Raw genomic sequence first — 20,923 nt, 5'->3', positions numbered from 1 at the left:
GCCCAAAAGAAAAACAAAAAAGTAAACACATTTCCATCCAAAAAATCAGAGGTGCTTTATATGGCCTAGCCTGTTCATATGGTGTGGCTTCTCTGATAGTTATAAAATTTAGCCAAGTCTAAAATTAACATAATTTTGAGGATATTATTAATTTGTTATAGTTGAGTTTGGCTTGTGATCAGTTCAAATTGAAATTAGAAACCAATCACATTCAAATATGCCTTCGACATGTCACTATCTCTTGTTTGTCTCCCCTTAATTTCAGGCTTTAATATGTTTATTACAAAAGCTTTCGGCTTCTGATGCTTTTTCTCATTGCAACCCAGCTGTGAAGCTTCATAGAAAAGCTCAAAAAGCCCATAAGGTAGGGGCTTAATCAGCCCACGATTTCCCCTTTGCTTATGAATTTGTCCAAAAACAAAACCTACTATTATCCAAAACTTTTAGGTTCAGCCCATTAAGGAAGGAATTTGTTTGACCAGAGACTCTTTTAATGTTCGGCTAAAAAAACAGGACATAAATTAACTACAAATTAGCTCTTAACTAATTTCGACAAACTCTTTTAATAAAGTTTTATGTATCCCTTCACACATGTCACTTTATTAACCTGGTTTGTAGAAATTAACTACAAACTAGTTTGTAAATATTTTTATAAAAAACATGAGGAAATTAACATTGCTATTATATTTGCTAGTACTTGAGCTACTCTAACAAAATGTTTTTTTAGAAGCCTAAATCAAGATGGGCTGGTGAAAAAGATTACTCCAAGTCGTAACATATATGAAGCACATTTCATCCCCAGTTGTTTTATAGGGTTTTATAGACAGAAGGCTATCTAGTGGGACTTAAGCGATCTTTCATGCCCTTTTAAAAATTACACGTTTTCACTATTTTTAAAATCACAAACCTAGCTAAAAGAACCTTGAGAACTAGTTAACAACATTGCCCACCAACACATTGTGCATCTTATGTTGCATCACTGCATTATCAAAATCTTCGATTGGAAGTTTACTGCAAAACAAAAATGTGGTTTTTCTCGAATCACTGCAAATACCGATTGATTGGATTTTGTGAGTCTTTTGTATGTCTCTCTCTCTCTCTCTCTCTCTCTCTCTCTCTCTCTCTCTCTTTAATTAATGACTTGGCATTTGTTGACATAGTATTGCGTTGGGGTGTTGACATGGATGTTAACAGGTTAGATGAGACACATGATAGGAGTTGAATTAAGAAAAGATAATGCTTTACTAGTTGTTAACATATCAACAATTCACTGAAATAATCAAGGCATTTCTTATTTTGACATTGTCCAATGGAAAGAACAATCAAATTTGCTGAGTTTTTCTTAGATCTATGTTCAAAATCACTGGAAGTCTGAGAGAAATTATTATGATCACATGAACACCCAAAACAAGGGGTTCTCAACCTAAGGTTTTAAAGAAACCTAAGAATATATATATTATATTTTGAAAACTGCTTAATTACCGGTTTCTCGATTATTAACCGCTTTTCTAAATAACTGTAACCGGTAACAATAACTGCCTATATATATTTAATATTTTAAAAACTGGTTATTGATTACACGGTTATTAACCGCTTTTATAAATACCTATGACTGGTAAACGCAATTGGTCTAGGCAGTTGTTCGGTTATCTGGTTACGATTATTTCAGTTTATGCAATTATATGGCTAGCGGTTATCAGTTATTAACGGTTAATAACCGCCTCACTTATACCACCCTACTTCGTATGTTTATATCAAAGGCTTTCAGCTTCTTCTAATGCTTTTTCTAATTGCAACCCAAGTTGTGAAGCATCATAGAAGGTCAAAAAGCCCATCAGGTCCCTCCCTAATCACCTCAAATTTTATTAATTCCTTATTTTGGGGTATGCCAATTTTCCAAAAACTTCTTCCCTTGAGCAAGTTTTCTTTGATCCATGATACCCAAATGGAAACAGAACGGGCAAAAAGAGGCCAGATATGTTGCATCATAGAAGCCTTAGTCCACTCCTCGATCTTCTTCAAACCCAAACCACCTAAATTTTTGAAAATATAAATTATCCCACACAACCTTAGCTTTGGCAGCTTCACCATCTTTCCCATTCCAAAGAAAAAAATCTATTAAATTTCTATTCTAGAGCCTTGATAATCTTCGACAATATAACACTTGGAAGCTGTGTAAAATGGAAGTCGATAGCTGCAAACGACCCACAAAAGAGAGCTTTTTTGAAAGCCAAGAATCCATACGGCCCATGACCTATAAATATATATATTTTATGTTTTGGAATGTTTTAAAATGAAGGTATTAAAGGGCATTAAATGAAGATAGTCTCACATACAAGGCTGTAAATGAGCCGAGCTTGAACAAGTTGTGCATGTGCAAACTCGGCTCATTTACATTTATCACGAACCCGAGCTGAGCCAATCTCATTTATCATGAGCTAGCTCAAGCCAAGTTTAAACTCACGACGAGTTTTAAAAATTAAGCTCAGCTTGGCCAAATTTGCTGTATTTAAGTTATATAATTTATTTAACATACAAAAAAGAGGGGTGAGCTCATTTAAAAGTTAATATTACATTATATAACATATAAACAATATCTATTTATATTGCATGTTAAATAAACTATATAACTTACAAAAAAATAAAAATAAATGATGTAATGATTATTAAAAATCTAATGATAATACTTATAACATATAATAAGGTGATTACATGTCATATGCTACAATGTTATATTATTATATGATCATATAGTCTTATAATCCTATTATATAATATGAATATATAATATGATTAAGTATCTGGATTGTCATTATATGATGAACAATTAAGTATTGATATTATTCACTTTTACTATTATATATATATATAACCAATAAATTATAACTAATTAATATATACTGACCAATGACCATTGTTATTTGTTACTTAATTTATGCTTACATATAGTATATTGTTTATTAATATACTATATTATAAAAATTATATAATACACACACACACACACACACACACACACACACACACACACACACACACAGTCACACACACGTACGAGCGGGTTCAAGAGCTTTAATCGAGTCGAGCTGAATTTATATGAATTTCCATCGTTTAATAATCGAGCCTAATTCTGTGTAGCTCATTTAATAATCGATTTGAGCACGAGCCAAGTTTATTTGAGCTGATCTTGAGTAAGCTCACGAGTAGTTCAGCTCGTTTACACCCCTACCTACATGAGAAAAAGAGAAAGTGTAGTTGGCATTTATAAGGCCCACAATACTCTAAGCATTTAAAGTAATGCTTGAGTGTATGCATTTACGTGTATATTCTAGTATGGTACGAAGCACCGAATGCACACGCACGCGTGCGTATGACAGTGGGCTAAAGGGTGCTTTGATGGCACACTTGGCACTTAGCGCAAAGCATCGGAGCTCGAAGCGATCTAATTATGACCATTCAATTTTGGATGGTCATGATCAATCTGGTGGATTGATCTAGATCATTGCTTCTTAGGTAGATCCAGTTGTTGGATTTACTGGACCATTACTAAAGTAGACTGTAAAGTTAAATCACATTTGATCTAATGTTTGAGATTAATTAATAACGATTCAATGGTTATTATTAAATAATCATTGACAGTTATTTGATCTGATGGTCAGAATTAAGTGTCTGTTAAAATTGCATTTTATGACTGTTACTTAAGTAGTTATGGACAGTTAGATTAGCAGTTTTTCAACACAATATAGAAGTAATTGCTGTCTAGTTATTAATAAAAAAGATAACAAAATATCTTTGATTTCCAGTTCTTTTTCTTATACATTCTGTATTTAAATTTCATGTCTATGTCTCTTGTTATAATAGAAAATCTGAAAGTGTTATGGTTTATTTTCGTTTTTACAAAACACAATTAAACAAACAGAGGATTTTGAGCTCTATTGTATCTTGAAAAAATATTTGCTTTAACCTTTTGCATATCTAGTGGTAGCAAATAATTTCTTAAAGAAATCGACTTTATAATGCGCTTTGGAAGCATTTTGTTTTTATGCTTTCCTTTACTTTTTTCTAACAGAGCAATACTTGACATTCTACGGATGTAAGTCTAGTGGATATTAAAGGATCTCCAAGATAATGTACAGGAAGCTTGCCGTCCCTCATTTATATAGTCTTGTAGACTAGAAATCTACTGGCCCTTCAAAAAACCAGCGACTCCAGAGCATAAAATGGAGCTCTTGGAAGGGTTTGCTTTATGACATTTACTGAGCTTAAGCTTGCTTCAGAGAAAACAAGCAAGTCGTCAGCAAAGCACAGGTGCGTTAGCTTCAGCCTTGAACATCTATGATGGAACTTGACACCTGTATTTGCTCTAGAATGATCTTCCATGAGAAGAGAAAAAAAAATCTAAATCTCCATGGCTAAGGAGAAAGAGGGTTACCTGGCCTTAACCCTTTTCTACTTTTGAAGTAACCAACCAAGGACCCATTAATGGCGGTGGGAAATCTCGGGAAAGTGACACACTACTTGATCCAGTTAGTGAACTTAACTATAAATTCAAAACAGAGCATGCAATTAATAAGAAACTCCCCATTAATCGAATCATAGGCCTTCATCACTCATCAGATCAAATTTATGAGTACATCTGGGATTTCCCTCCCTCCTATGATAGTTACAGACAGTTTCCTGGGCCAGCCGTATATTTTTCGAGATACTCATTGAAAGAATAAAAGTAGATTGGTTCACATTCATCCATTTGAAGTTTATCTTTTTCATTTACTTTAAATTTTAATTAAATATTTCATGTGTCGGACTTATGCATGAAAGATAGAGTTTGAGCTCAAAAAATGTTAAAATATTAATTAAATAATTAAATTTACTAAGCTTTTAAAATAATTAGGTGGTGATTTAATTTAACAGGTTTTAACAGCTTTAACATCATCAAATTGTTAGTGCACATTCTCCTCCTGGACAACTCAGCATCACTTAGTCACAAGCCAAGCCAGGAAATGATGCCACAACAACTCAACGTGGCAGTGAAGGAAAGTCCAAGCCAGGAGACACAGCCACGTGTGTGCAAGCCAACATGGTAATCCAACAGCATCAATCACGCACTCCAGCATTTGCAGCATCCCAACAATCATGCAATCACAGATTATGATGAATCAATCTGTGATTGCCCAGCTGTTTCACAAACCAAAAAGGAAACACAAGCTCATGCAGATTGCAGCCCACGATCACAGCACAAAGATTGCGCAGCTGCTGCTTCCATGCAGAAAAGGAAAATCAAGGGCTGTCGTAAATCCTCTATATGCAGCCAATGACGGAGAGGGGGGGGGGGGGGGGGGGGGCATAAAAATAAAATTAAGGTTTTTTTGGCCTATTGGCCCATAGTAAGAAATTTTTGCTTAATCCTTGGTCCATTCCCTTTTATCATTTCTTCAATTAGTTTCATCTCATTTGGAATGATAACTTCATTGTCAAAAAATTTTCTTTTAATATTTCACGGGTAGCAACAGACATGCATGTCTGAGAATGGTAACAATGGAAGGAGTTTTACGAAGTTGTAGAGATTTTGTTCAAAGTAAATGAAAATGGTTTAGTAAATCAGTGTATTGGAAGAAGGCAAATGTGGATTTGAGGAGTCGCACGCCTGACAAAGTTCAATTTCTTAAGGATGTGTGGCCAAAGATAACGTGAAATGAAGATTCATTTCAATATAACTAGATGACATTAGAAAAGTCTAGAAGATATGTATTTCATTTGTTGTGTTACGTTTAGTATAATGTGTTTTGTGTAGAATATAGTGTGTTTTGTATAACAGTTAGTGGGCTATTGTATTAATTAGAGTGGCTTGTTCTAACAAAAGGAGTAAGAAAATATTAGTTTTAAGAGCTATGTCATTCAAGTAAAGTCTTGCAAGAACGTTGAGAAACACACAATTCATCTAACTCAAATTTCTCAATTTTAGTACAGAAACTGAGATTTTTTTTTTTTTTTTTAATTTTTTTTTTATATATATATTTTTCATTTTCTGAATCTTTAGATAGCAGTTTTCTTTACTCTTTTTTTTTTTTTTTTTTTTTTTTTTTTTTTTTTTTCCAAAAAACTCTTTTCAATTTTCTTATTAATTTTTAATTTGAAGGGAATAATAAAAATATCAAAACTGGATTATGTTTAATTTACTTAAAATTTGCCTTAATATATATTCATACTTTAACCCCTACTTAAGAAAAAAATTTCTTTGACCCCCTCAGCTCCCATTAAAATGTCTGGCTCCGTCCCTGATGCAGGTAAGGAAAGGTCCAGTTATATCAAGGCGTGTCCATTACGAATTTGCTCCCGAAGGAAATATACACTTGCCTTGTATAGAAGACAATGCTGTCAATCCAATATTTCCTGTAATCAAGTTATTTACTTTTCTTTTCGAGTAGTGATAGGCAGGGGCCATCCTGCCGGCCCCTGCCCGGCCCTTTCCTACGTGGAAAGGGCCATTTTAGTTTTACACTTTTTTTTAAAAAAAAAAAAAAAAAAAAATATTTCAAATTTCAAAATACTGCAAAACCAGTTCGGGGGCCCCAACTTTCTCATTTTTGTCTTCCCCCCAAATTTTCCCTCCCTCCCTCTCTCCATCTACCCCCAAAATCTTCCCACTGTCGACCACCGTTCGGAGGAGTGTCGTTCTTCCGGTTCCGGCAACCACTTTCGCACGAGCCAGCCACCGTTTCGAGCCCCGTCATTCTTCCGGTTCCGACGAGGTGTTTCGCACGAGCCCGCCACCGTTCCGAGCTCCGTCGTTCTTCCGGTTCCGGCAACCAGTTTCGCACGAGCCCACCACCGTTCCGAGCTCCGTCATTCTTCCGGTTCCGACGAGGTCCCCCACCGTCTACTTCCATCTCCATCACCGTCGTTCTCCATCTTCGGCCAAAGCCCACCCATCGGCCGTCTTCCAGTTCCGGCCGTTTTCCAGTTCCGGCTTCCCCCCAAATCCGGGAACTGTTGGTCCCGCCATATCCGGTGGTTCGCGGGTGCTGCCGAGACCACGATTGGGGTTCCATTAAACAGCATCATCATCACCAAATTAGGGGTAAGTTAATTCTGGAATTTTCAAGGTTTCTCGTTGGTTAATTGTAGATAGTAGTGGTTGAATCCGTTTCACGTGGGTTGTAATTCTTTGGGGTTTCTCTCTTTCGCTATAGCCTTATGTGTTCATATTTGCTGATTTTTAGTGTGGATTTCGAATTTGGTTGAAGTCTGTTTCGCTATTTTCGCTGTATTACTTTATCACCAAGTTGTTACTTGGGATGTTGCTAGACTGGGATCGATGTTTAATGTTGTTAAATTGTTATTTTTCTCTACCAATGCTTTTTTGTGGAAATTTTGAAGTGCTTTGCTTGTATTAATCGTTTCCAATCCATTGGGTTTTCATTACACTTATAGAATCGGTAAGTAGTTTTTATATTGTACTGAATAAGCCTGATTAGTAATCGATGTTAGCAATAGTGATGCAACATCATCTTATGAATGTCATTTTATCATAAAATCTACTTTGTTTGGTCACTTGGGCATGTGAGTTTCCTTGCTTAGGTTATAGCAAGTATACTTCATGTATGAATCTGAACAATTTAGTCAAATTGTTTTAAGATGGGGCTGTGCATCAGAGGTTTTGGTTCACGCAAGATTCTTCAAAACTTGTCTATTAAACCTTCAATCAGGTTAAGGGCTGCTTTTCAAGTAGTATTCACTTTGAACTCTTTGTTCTTGAAATTGTTTCGACAAGATTATTGCTCTTTTAAAATCTGAACTTACTGATTGGGTCCAACATGGGTTCTTTAGGGCGAGTATTTTGCAAAAAGGGGTGTGATGCTGATGGAGAGACATGGGAAGAATGTAAGTTTTACTTTCCTTGTTTGTGCCAATTTGGCTTGTAAAGCATTTTGGATGAGTATTTTGTATTGTGTTCACTGTCATTTTCAAGTCAGATTTGAAATTTATCTATTTATTTATTTTTTGATAAATAAAAGAAACAATAAAGATTTGAAATTTTTTAGTGTACAGTTTTCTGGAACTGATCAGCATATCATTGCTGTACACTTTCATTGTTTCCAAGCTTTTTATGCATCAAATTCTTTGAGCTTAATTGAAATCTTTTTGGGTGCCGGTGTTGCAGTTGAGCTGGATGAATGCTGTGTTATGTTTAGCAGCTTGTTTCCATTTATTTCAATAGTTGAACTATTGAAACTAAATTAGGAAATAAATGCCACAAAGGGGATTTTTTTTTTTTTTTTTATCAGAAAGTTATGATGATGTGTTAACATATTGATGAAATGCACAATAATGGGCCAGGCAAGCCCTTTTTTTTTTTTTTTTTTTTTCCCTCTAGGAAAGGGTTTGGGGCATTGGTGAGCTACTGGCTGTTCAATTAGTCATGTAGCTGGTTCAGGTTATTGCGGCTACACTATGTGATTAATCCTCCTCTAAATTCCAGAATTTTCCTACATATTTGATGCTGTTGAGCACTGGTATTTCCCCATTTAAAGGGAGAACCACTGGGCTACAAAGCCACTAGCATGTGACTAAGCTTGTGTCTTGATATGATGTCTTTAAACTCACCCTTGGATCACTTTGGCTAGGCCATTTTTTAACTGAATGATTTAGCCATGCATTGAACCTTTATACTTAATTTGAAGAGTAATTTTACTAAAACTAAAGGAAGTGCATGCTAATTCATGGGAGCATGGAGTTGATTTTCTCATAGTTGTTTGTAAGCTTCATTTTATAAGATAATTGCATTTCCAGGCTTGGAGCAGTGCAATGAGATATGCTATAAGGACCCCGTATTGAAGGACCGCCAGTGGAGTGCTTACATTGACTGTTCTCCTGGAGCTTCGAGCTACTCAGAGGTACTTTCTCTTTTACCTGTGGTTCTTTCACATTTTCTTTCCTTTTTTTTTTTTTTTTCGTGACACTGATACCGCTATTTATTTTAATATTTATGCTGCTGTTATGAAGTGAGCTATTAGTCACCCATTTTAGCTTAAATTACCGAATGTTTGCCGTGATGTTATGAAGTGAGCTATTAGTCACCCATTTCTCTTTTTAAGATTTCTTGTGACAATCTTCTTTTTATTATTATTATTATTTTTGACGATAATTCTTTTTTGTGTTTCTTTCTCGTCAGGTGAAGGAGAGTGTCAATGGGAAGAAAGCAAGCATTGTGGAGGTGAAGAGGGCGATAAATCAAATCATTCCCCATACTGACCCTTAGATAATTGCAGAAATATGATAGGGGGGGGAACCTGTAAATTACTGACTAATCAATGAAGTAGTAGTGTACAATTATAGTGTTTTTCTGATTGTCGTTGAGATCAAGTAGTCAATCTAACAAAGTGTATGTGTAATAGCATAAAAGTGCAAGAAATGCAATATGGAATTTCTCTAATAAACGCCTGTTGATACACTATATTTGAAATTGATATCTGAATATTGTATAGCTATAGTCATCTTTGCATCTGCATGGCAAAGAGTACGTAGCAACAATATCTAAAATTGGGCAACCTTGTTAGTCAGCATTTATGGCCTTTTACCTGTTCAACAGTTACCAACTCATAAGCTTATAGCTCAGATGGATTCAGCGTATGTGCCGTAAAAAAACTACAGCATATGTGTTTTTTCGACGGTTCAAACCACACTGGAATTTGTCATTCACTTCTTTAAAAAAAATACTAAAACAACTTTAAGCAGGCGGATTTGAGGCCTCAGGCCACATTTTCCAAGACTAATTACAAAGCCAATCAGCATTCACCATAACAAGGTCTATTTGGAAGCATTCATGAATTGCCCTAATGTCATAATGTAAAAGATCAATCAGCAAAGTGTTGATGAATCACAAGAAGCTCACATTTTGATTTTGGCATAGCCAAACGGAGAAACGATTTAAACGCAACAAAATTGAATAGAATTTGAATCATTATCAAATTGTATAACATATTGGTCGAAATAAGTGCAACTAGAGCTACAAGAGAGACAGAATGGAATTTGTACGCCAAAAAAAGAAGAGAACAAAACAAAATTCATTTATGTGAATCCATTCAGAACATTCTAACACTCTCACAAATTCCACGATCAGGGAAAATTTAATGCTTTGAAAACATGGGTATTTTCTGCTTTAATAGGAAGCTTCTTCCCACAACCTTTCGCAACTTAACCAATTATATTCTCTTTGTAAGCATGGACCAAGGATGAACCACAAAAAAAGCACCCATCAGACTGAAAATTTGCTACCAGGCAGATAAACCCTCAATACAACATTTCGTTCAAGTTGGCATCACTCATCTTCTCCACATCTTCTTGGGACAAAAGGGTTTTGCTACTGCTGCTACCAGCTTTATCATATGGTTGAGCCATCTTCCTAAGGAACTGAAATTGATATTGAGCTATTAGTCACTCAATATAGGAAAGTAAAACCCATTAGTGTTTCAAAATTCCAAAAAGAAAACTCATATTAACTAACCAAAAACATCTCCATATACCCTGTCTCAAATTTGAGTTTGAACTTTCTTGGGTCCACACAGCATGATCCAAAATTGCAAGCCAACTTCTTTTCTTTTCAACCTTCCTCTGCAACCAAAATAATCACAACCCAACTATAGTAATGGAACTAGCTATCATTCTCAAAGGAAGGATAAAACAATTTATCTTGAAATCAGCAAAATAGGAGCAGTAAAGCCCTAAGCATTTGTCATGAATTATATAATCATACTAAAAGCTGATGTAAATAAGCTGAAACTCCTTCATCGACAAATTCCCATGGTTAATTTACAAAAATAATAGCAACAGAAGTGATTGCAGGTCAACAAATAAATGACAGAAATAAGAGTGAACAAGATCTAAAGTCATACTCCCCTTGACAAACCAAACCCCCGCCCCCCACCCCCCCCCAAGATCTAGGGCACGAAATAATGACCAAGAATCAGCCAAATCTCACCCAAAAAACAGCATAGACAACTCCAATTTCAGCAGCAATTTCCACGTTTACTCTCACTCTTGAATTTCGTTGCCATTTCTAGAGAACCAAAAAACAGCATAGAAAACTCCAATTTCAGCAACAATTTCCATTTTCTCTCGCTTTCAACAACCTTTCTCACCAACCAAACATCACCACAAAACCCGATCTCACAGATTCCCACACCTACAAAGAAAATCCTAGCTGTACGTATGGACGATACACACCGACCCGTATAGAGAGATTACTAAACAACGAAACCAAAGAACCAAACCGTAAAGATAGAGAGAGAGAGAGAGAGAGAGAGAGAAAGCAACTCTGAAAACAACTGAAAAAACGCAAAAATGGGGGAGATCGGTACCAGAGCTGGAAATGAGGGAAATCTGGACCGGAAATGGGTCGCCGGAACCCTAAGGCTCGTCGGCGGTCGTTCTGTTGGAGATGGAGATCGCACGGTGGTTGGGTTTTGGCCGGAGATGGAGAACGACAGTGGCCGTTTGTAGTGGTTTTGGGGACCAACAAATTGGTTACAGAGATGAAGACGTTTGGAATGGTCGAATGGTCGCCGCCGGAACTGGAAGAACGACGGAGTTGGGTCGTGCGTTGAGAACGACGGTGCCGGGTCGTGCGTTGAGAACGGCGACGCCGGGTCGTGCGTTGAGAACGGCGGTGGCGGGTCGTTCTTCGCGAACGGCGGTGGCGGGTCGTTCTTCGCGGTTGACGGTGGGAAGAAAATGGGTAGATGGGGAGAGGGAGGGAAAAATTTGGGGGGAAGCTCTGAACTGAAATGAAGAAAATGGTCTAATGGGAATAGATAACCGAGGGGTTTTCAAAATTTGAAATATTTTTCCTTTTTTTCTTTTTTTTTGAAAAAAAAAAAAAAAAAAACCTGTAAAACTAAAATGACCCTTTCCACGTAGGAAAGGGCCGGGCAGGGGCCGGTAAGATGGCCCCTGCCTATCATTACTCACTCTGTGCAATGTTAAAATCATCAAGCAATAAACTGTTTTCCACACTTGTTTTTCAATTCTTTCACAAATTGCTTACCATTCGTCCTCCACAACTGCTTGTAAATGTCCACATGAACTTTTTTAGCTCTCTCAACCTCTTCCACCCACCTTCCACCCGGCCACCTTCTGACCATGAGCATCCCACACGAGTAATATAGTGCTCTTAGCCGACCTGTCTTTGAGCAAACGATGGAAGAAAGTGTTGTTCTGATCACCCAATTGGAGCCGTTGGTTTCTGTTTTTTTGCTTAAGAAAGCTTCCTTAGCCTTAGTGATGGAAACATAGGCATGAAGATACCCTCTCTCCTTTTGCAAACAATCAGCTATCCCCTTAAAAGTAAGAACTTCTTGTTGTGCCATTTCCAATCTAGATCGATCGAGCCCGCATATTTCTTTGTTTCAGATCACCATAAAGCTCCAAGTTTTGACGCTTCAACACACGCTTCCACAGTTTGCCGACATGAGTCAGAACCCGGCAACAATGCCTCCGCCACCAGATCGGTCACGACAGCCGCACGGTGCCGGTCATCTCCAGATCAGCCACACTGCTTTCATCACATCCGTGTGTCTTCTTCTCCGTCAGTCCGATCTGCCTCACGCTAGATCTCTGCCGCACCCATCCGCGTCATGGCCACCCGTCCAACCACCAAGACTTTGTTGTCTCTCTGTCTCGCGTGTTCAAATCTGAATGGCTCGAGAGTAAGTGAAGAACAAGTGGGATGTTTGGTTGCTTCTCGGCGTGCGGCTGCTATGTTTCAATTGGTACAGGTTGATCAAGGGTTGCATCTGAATAGGGAAGGACAAGTATGGAGGACATGAGGTGCTGTCTGTAGCTTACCAAATTTTTTTTAAAAAAAAGCAAAAGACAAAAAAAGCCTCACAGCAACGCCGCCGCCACGTTTTGCTGAGAACCTTGAGCATGAGTAATGTTTAATTTCTTAGTTTAACTCTTACATAACTTTTGTACAATTATTTTTTATTTTATTTTGCACAATTACCCTAAATATTCAATAATTAATTTTAAAAAAGAGTTGTAAAAAAAATTACTCCTTAAGCATATGATTGTTTTTTGTTTTTGTTTTATTTTTAACCCTTGTCATGGGTTCATTGGGTTGTTGTTGCGATTCTTTTTGGTATTTACCCTTGTGGGTTGTAAATGCCACATGGGTTTTAGTTTGACAAAAAAAAAGGGGAGAGAAGTAAAATCCGAGAAAAGAAAAGAAAAGAAGAATTCTCGTTCAAGAAAAAAAAAAATCAAAAGAGGCTAAATTGCCCATATTAATATATTATTGTGGCTATTTATTGGCTCATTATTTTGGTTATTGTTGGTCTAATTGTTGACCCAGACTCATTTTTTGGCCTTTAAAGTATTATTTAAAGATCCAGGCTTTGCCTTTATGGTATTGTTTAAAATTCAGGCCTATTTCAACCCATAGTTGGCACTTGTTTTTTTTTTTTTTGACATCTGTTGTATTTTTTAAAATTCATGCCTTTTTTTAGCACATAGTTGGCTTTGATTTTGGCTCATAGTTAGCCTATTGAAATTTAGAGCAGTGCTACGTTGTAGCAAAATTTCCGGATGCACTCAAGTATTACCTTGAAATTTAAGGCCTATCTCCTATCACCATCGCCGACCACCTCCATTCATAGCCATGCATCGACCATCATCGATGATTGTAATCTCCAAAGGAAGAAGACTTATTGGAAACTCAAGCTTCCAGAATCTTTGCACCTTGAGTTTGAAGGGGGATAGAGTATATTTGGATTACCCTGAAGTTAGGGATTTGATGAGAATTGTATTGCCTTTGATAAATATTAGATTACCTTAAATTCAGGGATTTGATGATATTGAATCACCATAAATTAAAAGATTTGATTAGGAAAATAGTTTATATGTAAGCTCTATAAATAGAACCTTTTGTATTGTTCACTTATAAAGGAATAAAAACATAATGCAGTCCTTTAGACTTTATCCCGTGGAAGTAGATCATAAACCGAACCACGTAAAATCTTGTTTCTATTTTCTTTTATTTCCGCCATTTATTTCGTTATGTTTTCTTTCATTGGATACTTCTATAGTGCTGAAACAATGATCTTCCGATAATTGTTCAAAGTGAGAATTCGCAGTTAGGTGTTCTCGAATATCACTCATCTTCGATGTAAACGTAGCCTCTAGGCCCGTACTCCAGCCGTAGTTCGGTGTTTGAGGAAGAGGGAACTATTGATGGCTTTGATACTAAGTTGTTATGAGCTCACCTTTGACAAAAACCGGGTAACAGGGCGCGCAAACTTGCAGGATCAGTCCTGTGAAGCTTAACTATGATGGAAACTAGGTTTGAGGTTAAGAGGACCTCACCTCCCAACACAATGTTGATTTAGATCGGTTCTTCTTTCTTTTATTCGATGACAATTACCACCTTTAAATAGAGATACGATTACAACTTACCCAAAGACTTCTTGAGGCTATTGAGTCATGATATAATTAAGATGTCTCTTATTAGAACATAAATCCTACTAAGACTAACACTCAACTTAACCAACTCCTACTAATTAAGACTCGACTTGGTATAGGAAAATAAGGATTACTAATCCTAACTTGAGGAGGATTGTAACACAAACATGGTCATGAAGCTTCCTTGCTGCATCGCCCTATACTAAGTCTGTTCAATAGTGATAGGTTTGACAATTAACGTGGTCAAATGATCTTTAATCACCCCGGTCGATGTCCCAAGCCCATCTCCATGTTGGTAGATGCATTGAGCAGTGCGCGCCATGTTATATGACATCTTCACAGCAGATTTTGGCAGGGAACTTTTAGCACTCTCCTCATTCAGTTTTTTCCATGAATAGCTGATTAATCTCTTTATGTGATCTTGAGCTTCTTCTTTGGATACACTTTCTTCTACCATGTAGCACTCAATGGATTTCGCCACATCACCTCTCTTGCTTTCAGCCTACCAATAGAAGAAACAAAAAGTATAGGTAGTGTATGAAGTGATATCAATCTAATCAATATGTACTTCTTCCATTGTCAAATAAAATAAGACTAATAGCTAGGTCAGCTTATAACACAGCTTCTTGACTAGCTACAAATATTTATACCTCGGAAGTCCCCAAATCATTGCTTAGTCGAGTTATGAGGGATGCCCAATATATTGGCTCAGAATCATGCTTGAAACAATCGAGTGCTTCTTTTGATGTGGTGCACCCAAGCAGAACATAAGCATGGACAATTGCTGCTGGACCACCCACAGAAATCAATGCATTTTCTAAGTACTCGTCCACAGTTGGAGTATATCCAGTGGAAAACCACCGTGCTTCTGTTAAATGTGATCTACAAAGATTTGACCACTGCAATGAAAATAATGAATGCCAATCAGACATTGCATGCCCCGTCACAAATGTGTTTCTGTTAATTATTGCTGGTGGAGTAAAATAGCATTGATCAAGCAAACCTACAAACACCCCATTAAAGAATTAACTTCAATTTTCTTACCGCTTCCTTAATGTAGGGGAAAGTATCCAAATCCTGATCTTTGAGGACATCAAAGACCACTTCATTAACATAGTTAAGCATGGCAACATAGCAAATCTTCATATATTGGGGAAGGTCCTCCATTGCCTTCATCTCCCATCTGCTCAACATAGTAAAAAAGGTCAGACAAGAAAAGAGTAGCAATATTTGTGATATATCCTAGTGATGGTTTGGACAAAATAAGAATAAACTATAGTAGAGTTGATAATGATGTTTATTTTGTTCTTATACCGATCAACTGCATCTGTGAAGCATTCCAGCTCATCTAGCGATCCATATATATCATACATGTCGTCAATAGCTAATAATATGCATACAAATTTGGTGATGCCGATCCTGCACTTGGAAAATTGGGGCTCAAAAATGATCCCCATCGCCCACAAATAGTTCTCCATTAACCTGTCCCTTGAGAAAGGTAGCTTATCTTTAAAGCCCAAGTCTCTCCACCACCTAATGAATCAAATTCAAACATGTTAATTATCTTAGGAAGTCTTCCATTGATCCAGCATATGGATCAAAATAAGTTTTACCTTGCTAACTCCTCAAGCTCTTGCTGATATATGGATTGCACTAGATTATAATCTAACTTGGCCAGCTCCAGCAGAGTCAAGTTCTTTGCAGTATCCTTTTGATAGACATCAATAAAGTTTCGTGCTTCAATTCTTTGCATCCTCCAATACAGGGGGATTTCCAGTGAGTGTCTCACTTGCTCAGCTGAATCACCGTCCAATTTTCCCATTAATGATTTTAGTTTTTCGATGCTAAAATCCCTGGCTTCTTTTAAAGTATTTTCTCCATTCATTCGAAGATGAGAGGCTTCATACAAACTCAAAAGTCCCTCCATGTCACCGCTTAAGCTGTCCATGAATCTCCCACCGCAGCTTCTGAATTTGTCGAACACATCTGATTTGCCAAAATCACTAAGAAATGAGTTGTTTGAAGCCCTTTGAAAGAAAATGAAAGCTACCTGGAATTTTGTGAAACAATGTCTTCACCTGAGCTAATAGAAAAACCATATTCTCTTAAAACTCGAAACTGCAAAGCAGTGGTGTAAAGATTGGTTGTGACATCCGGATACAAAACACCAATAGCTTCTTCAATCTCCTTTTCAAAGTGGTAAGCAACTCCTAACCGTTGCATCGTGGAAGCAAGGTTGAAAAGGACAGAAGGGTCTTTATTGGACGTCAGCAAGCATTTAGCATTTCGTTTCAACTCCTCCAATCGGGTGGCATACAATTCATACTGCAAGACAACCTTAGTTACATACGTATCATGAAGGAAGTGTCTGACTATACGGAAGGAAAATGACAACAAGTGTACTTACAGTATAGGGAGTGCTTAGGGATTCAATGAGTTTGAGGTCCCAAACACTAGGATGGTACTGAGCTGATCGCCGTGGATAAACTTGTGTCAACTCATTGAGCTTTGACACAATCATGACGGACGGGATTGTTGGCAGGCTTCTTCTTCTGTGTGTTTGGGAAACTAAATTTCTTTGGCGATTAATTGTAACGCAACACGAGCTAGGGAGGTAGAGAAACATTATTTCCATCAGGAAGATGTTAATGTCTTGAACAACTGAGCTGAGGAAATTATTGCAGAAAACATCTAAAACCTTGTTCTTAATTATATATGACAAAGATGAACAGAGGGGTCAAGGTTATTAGTTGTACTTCATCATGTGACTTAATTAGGACTACAAAATTAATAATTTGAGTCACAAAAATACTCTGATTAGCGTATAATCCTCTCAAACTTTCCCGTTCGTGTGATAATACTATTTAGGAGGTGCCCTTTATGTTTTAGTTGAAAATATTTTGCGATATGATATAAAATTAAAGTAATTATAAGTATTTTGTGAGTGTTTTCTGTTTGAAGTTGTTTGTTAATGCTATTTTTTTTTTCTGCTAAAAATAAAAAAAGCAAACCCAATATGCATTATCAAACCAACCCTCGATCAATGTGTTCTTAATTTTATGATTAATGCTAGAAACATCATTTTTATCTTATATCTATTTTTCAAACTACTACTGACATGACATGCAGTTGCAACTAACCATTGATTAATCATTGTTAAAATAAATAAATAAATGAAGGGTTTGTTGGGACTGCCATATCAGTACTGTGAAATATTTGTAGGATAAAATTGTCATTATATATAGCATTTCTCTAATTTTATTTTCACATATAATTCAATTATGTATCATATTAAGGGTTAAATATATAGGGTATTGGTACTTCTGGTTTAAAGTCTTTATTTTTTGCTCCCTGTGCTTCAATTTATATCACATATGGTACTTGAGTTTTGGGAAAGACCGAATTTGTACCTTTGTTAGTTTTTCCATAAAAAAACTAACGGTTGTCCCTATGTCTACTCTCATGAGTAGACACGTGTTGTAATGTAAAAAAAATTATAAAACAGAAAATAAAAAGCTTTAATAATAAAAAATTGAAAAATTGAAAAAAAAATAAAATAAAAGTATTAAAAACTTTTAAAAAAAATATTGAAAAAAAGAAGAAGAAGTAGAAGAGGAGTGGCTGAGCCACCAGCTAAAGAGATTTTTTTTTTTTTTTGAGCTGTTTGGCCCTTGCAGGTGGTTCGGCCACCCCCAAGGGCCAAATCCTCTTAATTTATTTTGATTTGTTCTTTTTTGTTTTGTTTTTGTTTTTCTCTTTGGCTTTGGGGGCAAGGGCCATGGGATGATTCGATCACCCTCAAACCGGCCATGGGGTGGCTCAACCACGTCTTCTTTTTTTTTCAATATTTTTTTGAAGTTATTAATACTTTTTTTTAAAGTATTATTATTTTCAATTTTTTATTAATTTTTAAAGCTATTTATTTTCTTTTTTTAAAAGTTTTTTACATTACGATACGTGTCGATCTACTCTTAGGAGTTGACACGCGGACAATCGTTAGGTTTTGAATGGACAAACTAACGGATGTACTAATTCATATTTTTTTGTCTCTCCAAAATTCAAATATAATTTATGATACGAATTGAAGTATATGAGACAAAAAAATAAAGACTTGAAACCACAACTATCAAAAATGTATTTAACCCTTATACTAATTAGATTATCATCAATAATTAATAGGAAAATATAAATTTCAATAGAAGAAGAATTATTTGGATCTGTGTGGGCGGTTTCTTTTGTTTTTTTCTTCAAAGTTGTTGTGGCAATTAATGTGTACCACCCAAATAATTCCGGGTTGATGGTGTTCATCGGTCCATGCTATTTTTTTAGAATAGATGTATGGTCAAAGCCTATTATTTCGGCGGAGGTAGTTGGCTACCACCAAATTAACAGTCATTCGGGTTGTATTATTGGCCTGCACTGTATGAGTAAATCACCCAATTTCCGCCACAAATGCATTCAATAAACATGACTTAATTTTTGGTAGTGACCCAAATTTGGATAAAGATATAGTTTGATAACATTTTTTAAGGACGTGTATTTTTTTTTTTTTTTTTAATGTTTTTGTAGAAAAAGTGTTTTTTGACTTAATATCAAGATGAAAATAGTTTTCCCTTCCAAAAAAAAAGAAGAAAAGAAAATAGTTTTGAATATTTTGTATTGAAAATTGTTTGTTAATATTTTTATTTTTATTTTTTTTCCGTAGAAATGAAAAAAAGAAATAGAGAAGATGTTAGGCTGGGTATCAGTTAAATTGTTGTTAGTGGAGGTATTTTCGGCTACCGAACTGAAAAAGTTGGTTAAATCAATTAATTCGATAAAGTCAATTAAATGTTGGTCGGTTAAGTTGGTGAAACCGGTTAGTTATGGCCTTTTTATATTGGGCCAACCCTATTTCTATGGGCCAAAATGGGTTATTTTTTTTGCCCAAACGATTGTATTTTGGGCTAAACAAGTGTTTATTGAACACGTTTTTGGGATAAACAAGTGATACAAAAAACTGATGGTCAAAGTCAACTGACATTGAAACAGTTATTTTTTTTATTTTTTTATTTTTATTTTTTCTGACAACAGACCGCCGAAACTCGGTAGGCGATCAATGACGGTAATGAGATATTCTGCCAATCCCTAAAATGTGTAAATAAATGAGGCTGTATCTGGATAGTTATTTTAATTGAAAAATTTGTCAGCTGCTACAGTATACACTAGTGTTAACTAAATTTGGTGAGTATTGTAACTCACTAAACGTATTTGGTTCGAAGATTTGGTGAGCAGGCACAATGCTCAATTTTCATTCATCAAATGTAAAATAAAACATTTTTCAATTTTAACTTCTCCCTCCTCCCAATAAAGAATGTAGAAATCATCGAAAAGAATATGAAATAGAATAGTTAAAGTGAATAGTTAAAATAAAGAGTTGGATGTAAGTGCTTTCAAAAAAATGAGTAGCTAAAATATAAAATTTGAAATTTTTAATTAAAATAGAAAGCAAATTTGCTAAATCGAATGTGAATACTCTAATAAGACATGCACATGAGATTCCAGTTGATGCAGATTTGGAGATCGTAAATATTTTGTAGTTGTTTTGAGTTGTTGGTAGTTTGCTGGCTGTTTATTGTAAAGCTAGTTTAGCTTGTGTTGATTGTTGATGAGATTCCAGTTTTAATTGGAGAGATTGTACGTTCAATGTTTGGTTTATAAAAGTATTAGTTCATCCAAAGAAAAGAAAAGAAAAAAAAAAGAAGAGATGCACATGACTTTAGAATATAGACGATTTGAAAAAAAGAACGAATATTTAAATGAAATAATGAAATGAGTGGCTAAAATATAGAGTACGTGAGATGTATATGCTTTCAAAAAGTGAGTATGTAAAATAAGAAAAGAATTTTTTTTAATATATTTAAAATGATTTTTTTTTTGATTGAATTAGATGTAAATGCTTTTAACGGTTTGGTCCAAGTTCAAACCTCTTTGGTCGTATAATCCAATTATCGATCTTTTTTTTTTTTTTTTTTTTTTTTTTTTTTTTTTTTTTTTTTTTTTTTGGAATAAGATAGCTTGTGCTACCATATATTACCATATATTACTGAAAAGCCCCAAGGGCGCGTACAAGGATAGAGGTACAAGACCCCTCTAAATCTTAAGTCAGAAACAAGTCTAACTTGAAGCAGTTGCCTAAATACAGTACACAAATATTACAAGAAACCAAATAAAACACCTCTTTACAGTTAAAGCCCATATATAACAACATAAGAGGACTGGTCTAGTCTACCACTGACACCAAATAAGCCCATGAAACATTTGTGCATTACAATTAGACAAACTGTGATCCACAGCAGACACATAGGAATGTACAAAGCAGAAAATCCACAACCACCAGCTTCGGGAAAGCCGTCGCCAGAGTCGGCGCGTGTTGTGCACACGCCTACTCCAGGATCCCTCCTTGTAGCAGACAACCCTCCGCAGT

General features: G+C 35.9%; 1 protein-coding gene across 1 annotated transcript; it reads right to left on the bottom strand.

Annotated features, from left to right (window-relative positions):
• Window positions 1-14,659: 14,659 nt before the first annotated feature.
• On the bottom strand, window positions 14,660-17,092 carry LOC133860205 (probable terpene synthase 9). The gene is made up of 7 exons (XM_062295850.1): window positions 16,865-17,092; window positions 16,536-16,782; window positions 16,071-16,443; window positions 15,772-15,990; window positions 15,502-15,640; window positions 15,108-15,356; window positions 14,660-14,959 (listed from the first exon to the last, which is right to left on the bottom strand). The coding sequence occupies exons 1-7, from the start codon at window positions 17,090-17,092 to the stop codon at window positions 14,660-14,662; spliced, it is 1,755 nt and encodes a 584-aa protein (XP_062151834.1).
• Between the last annotated feature and the right edge of the window lie 3,831 nt (window positions 17,093-20,923).

The sequence above is a fragment of the Alnus glutinosa genome, chromosome 2 (assembly GCF_958979055.1).
Source record: "Alnus glutinosa chromosome 2, dhAlnGlut1.1, whole genome shotgun sequence".
Lineage (NCBI taxonomy): Eukaryota > Viridiplantae > Streptophyta > Magnoliopsida > Fagales > Betulaceae > Alnus > Alnus glutinosa.
Note: the sequence above shows the minus strand (reverse complement) of the source record. Positions and strands in the feature narration are given on the sequence as shown.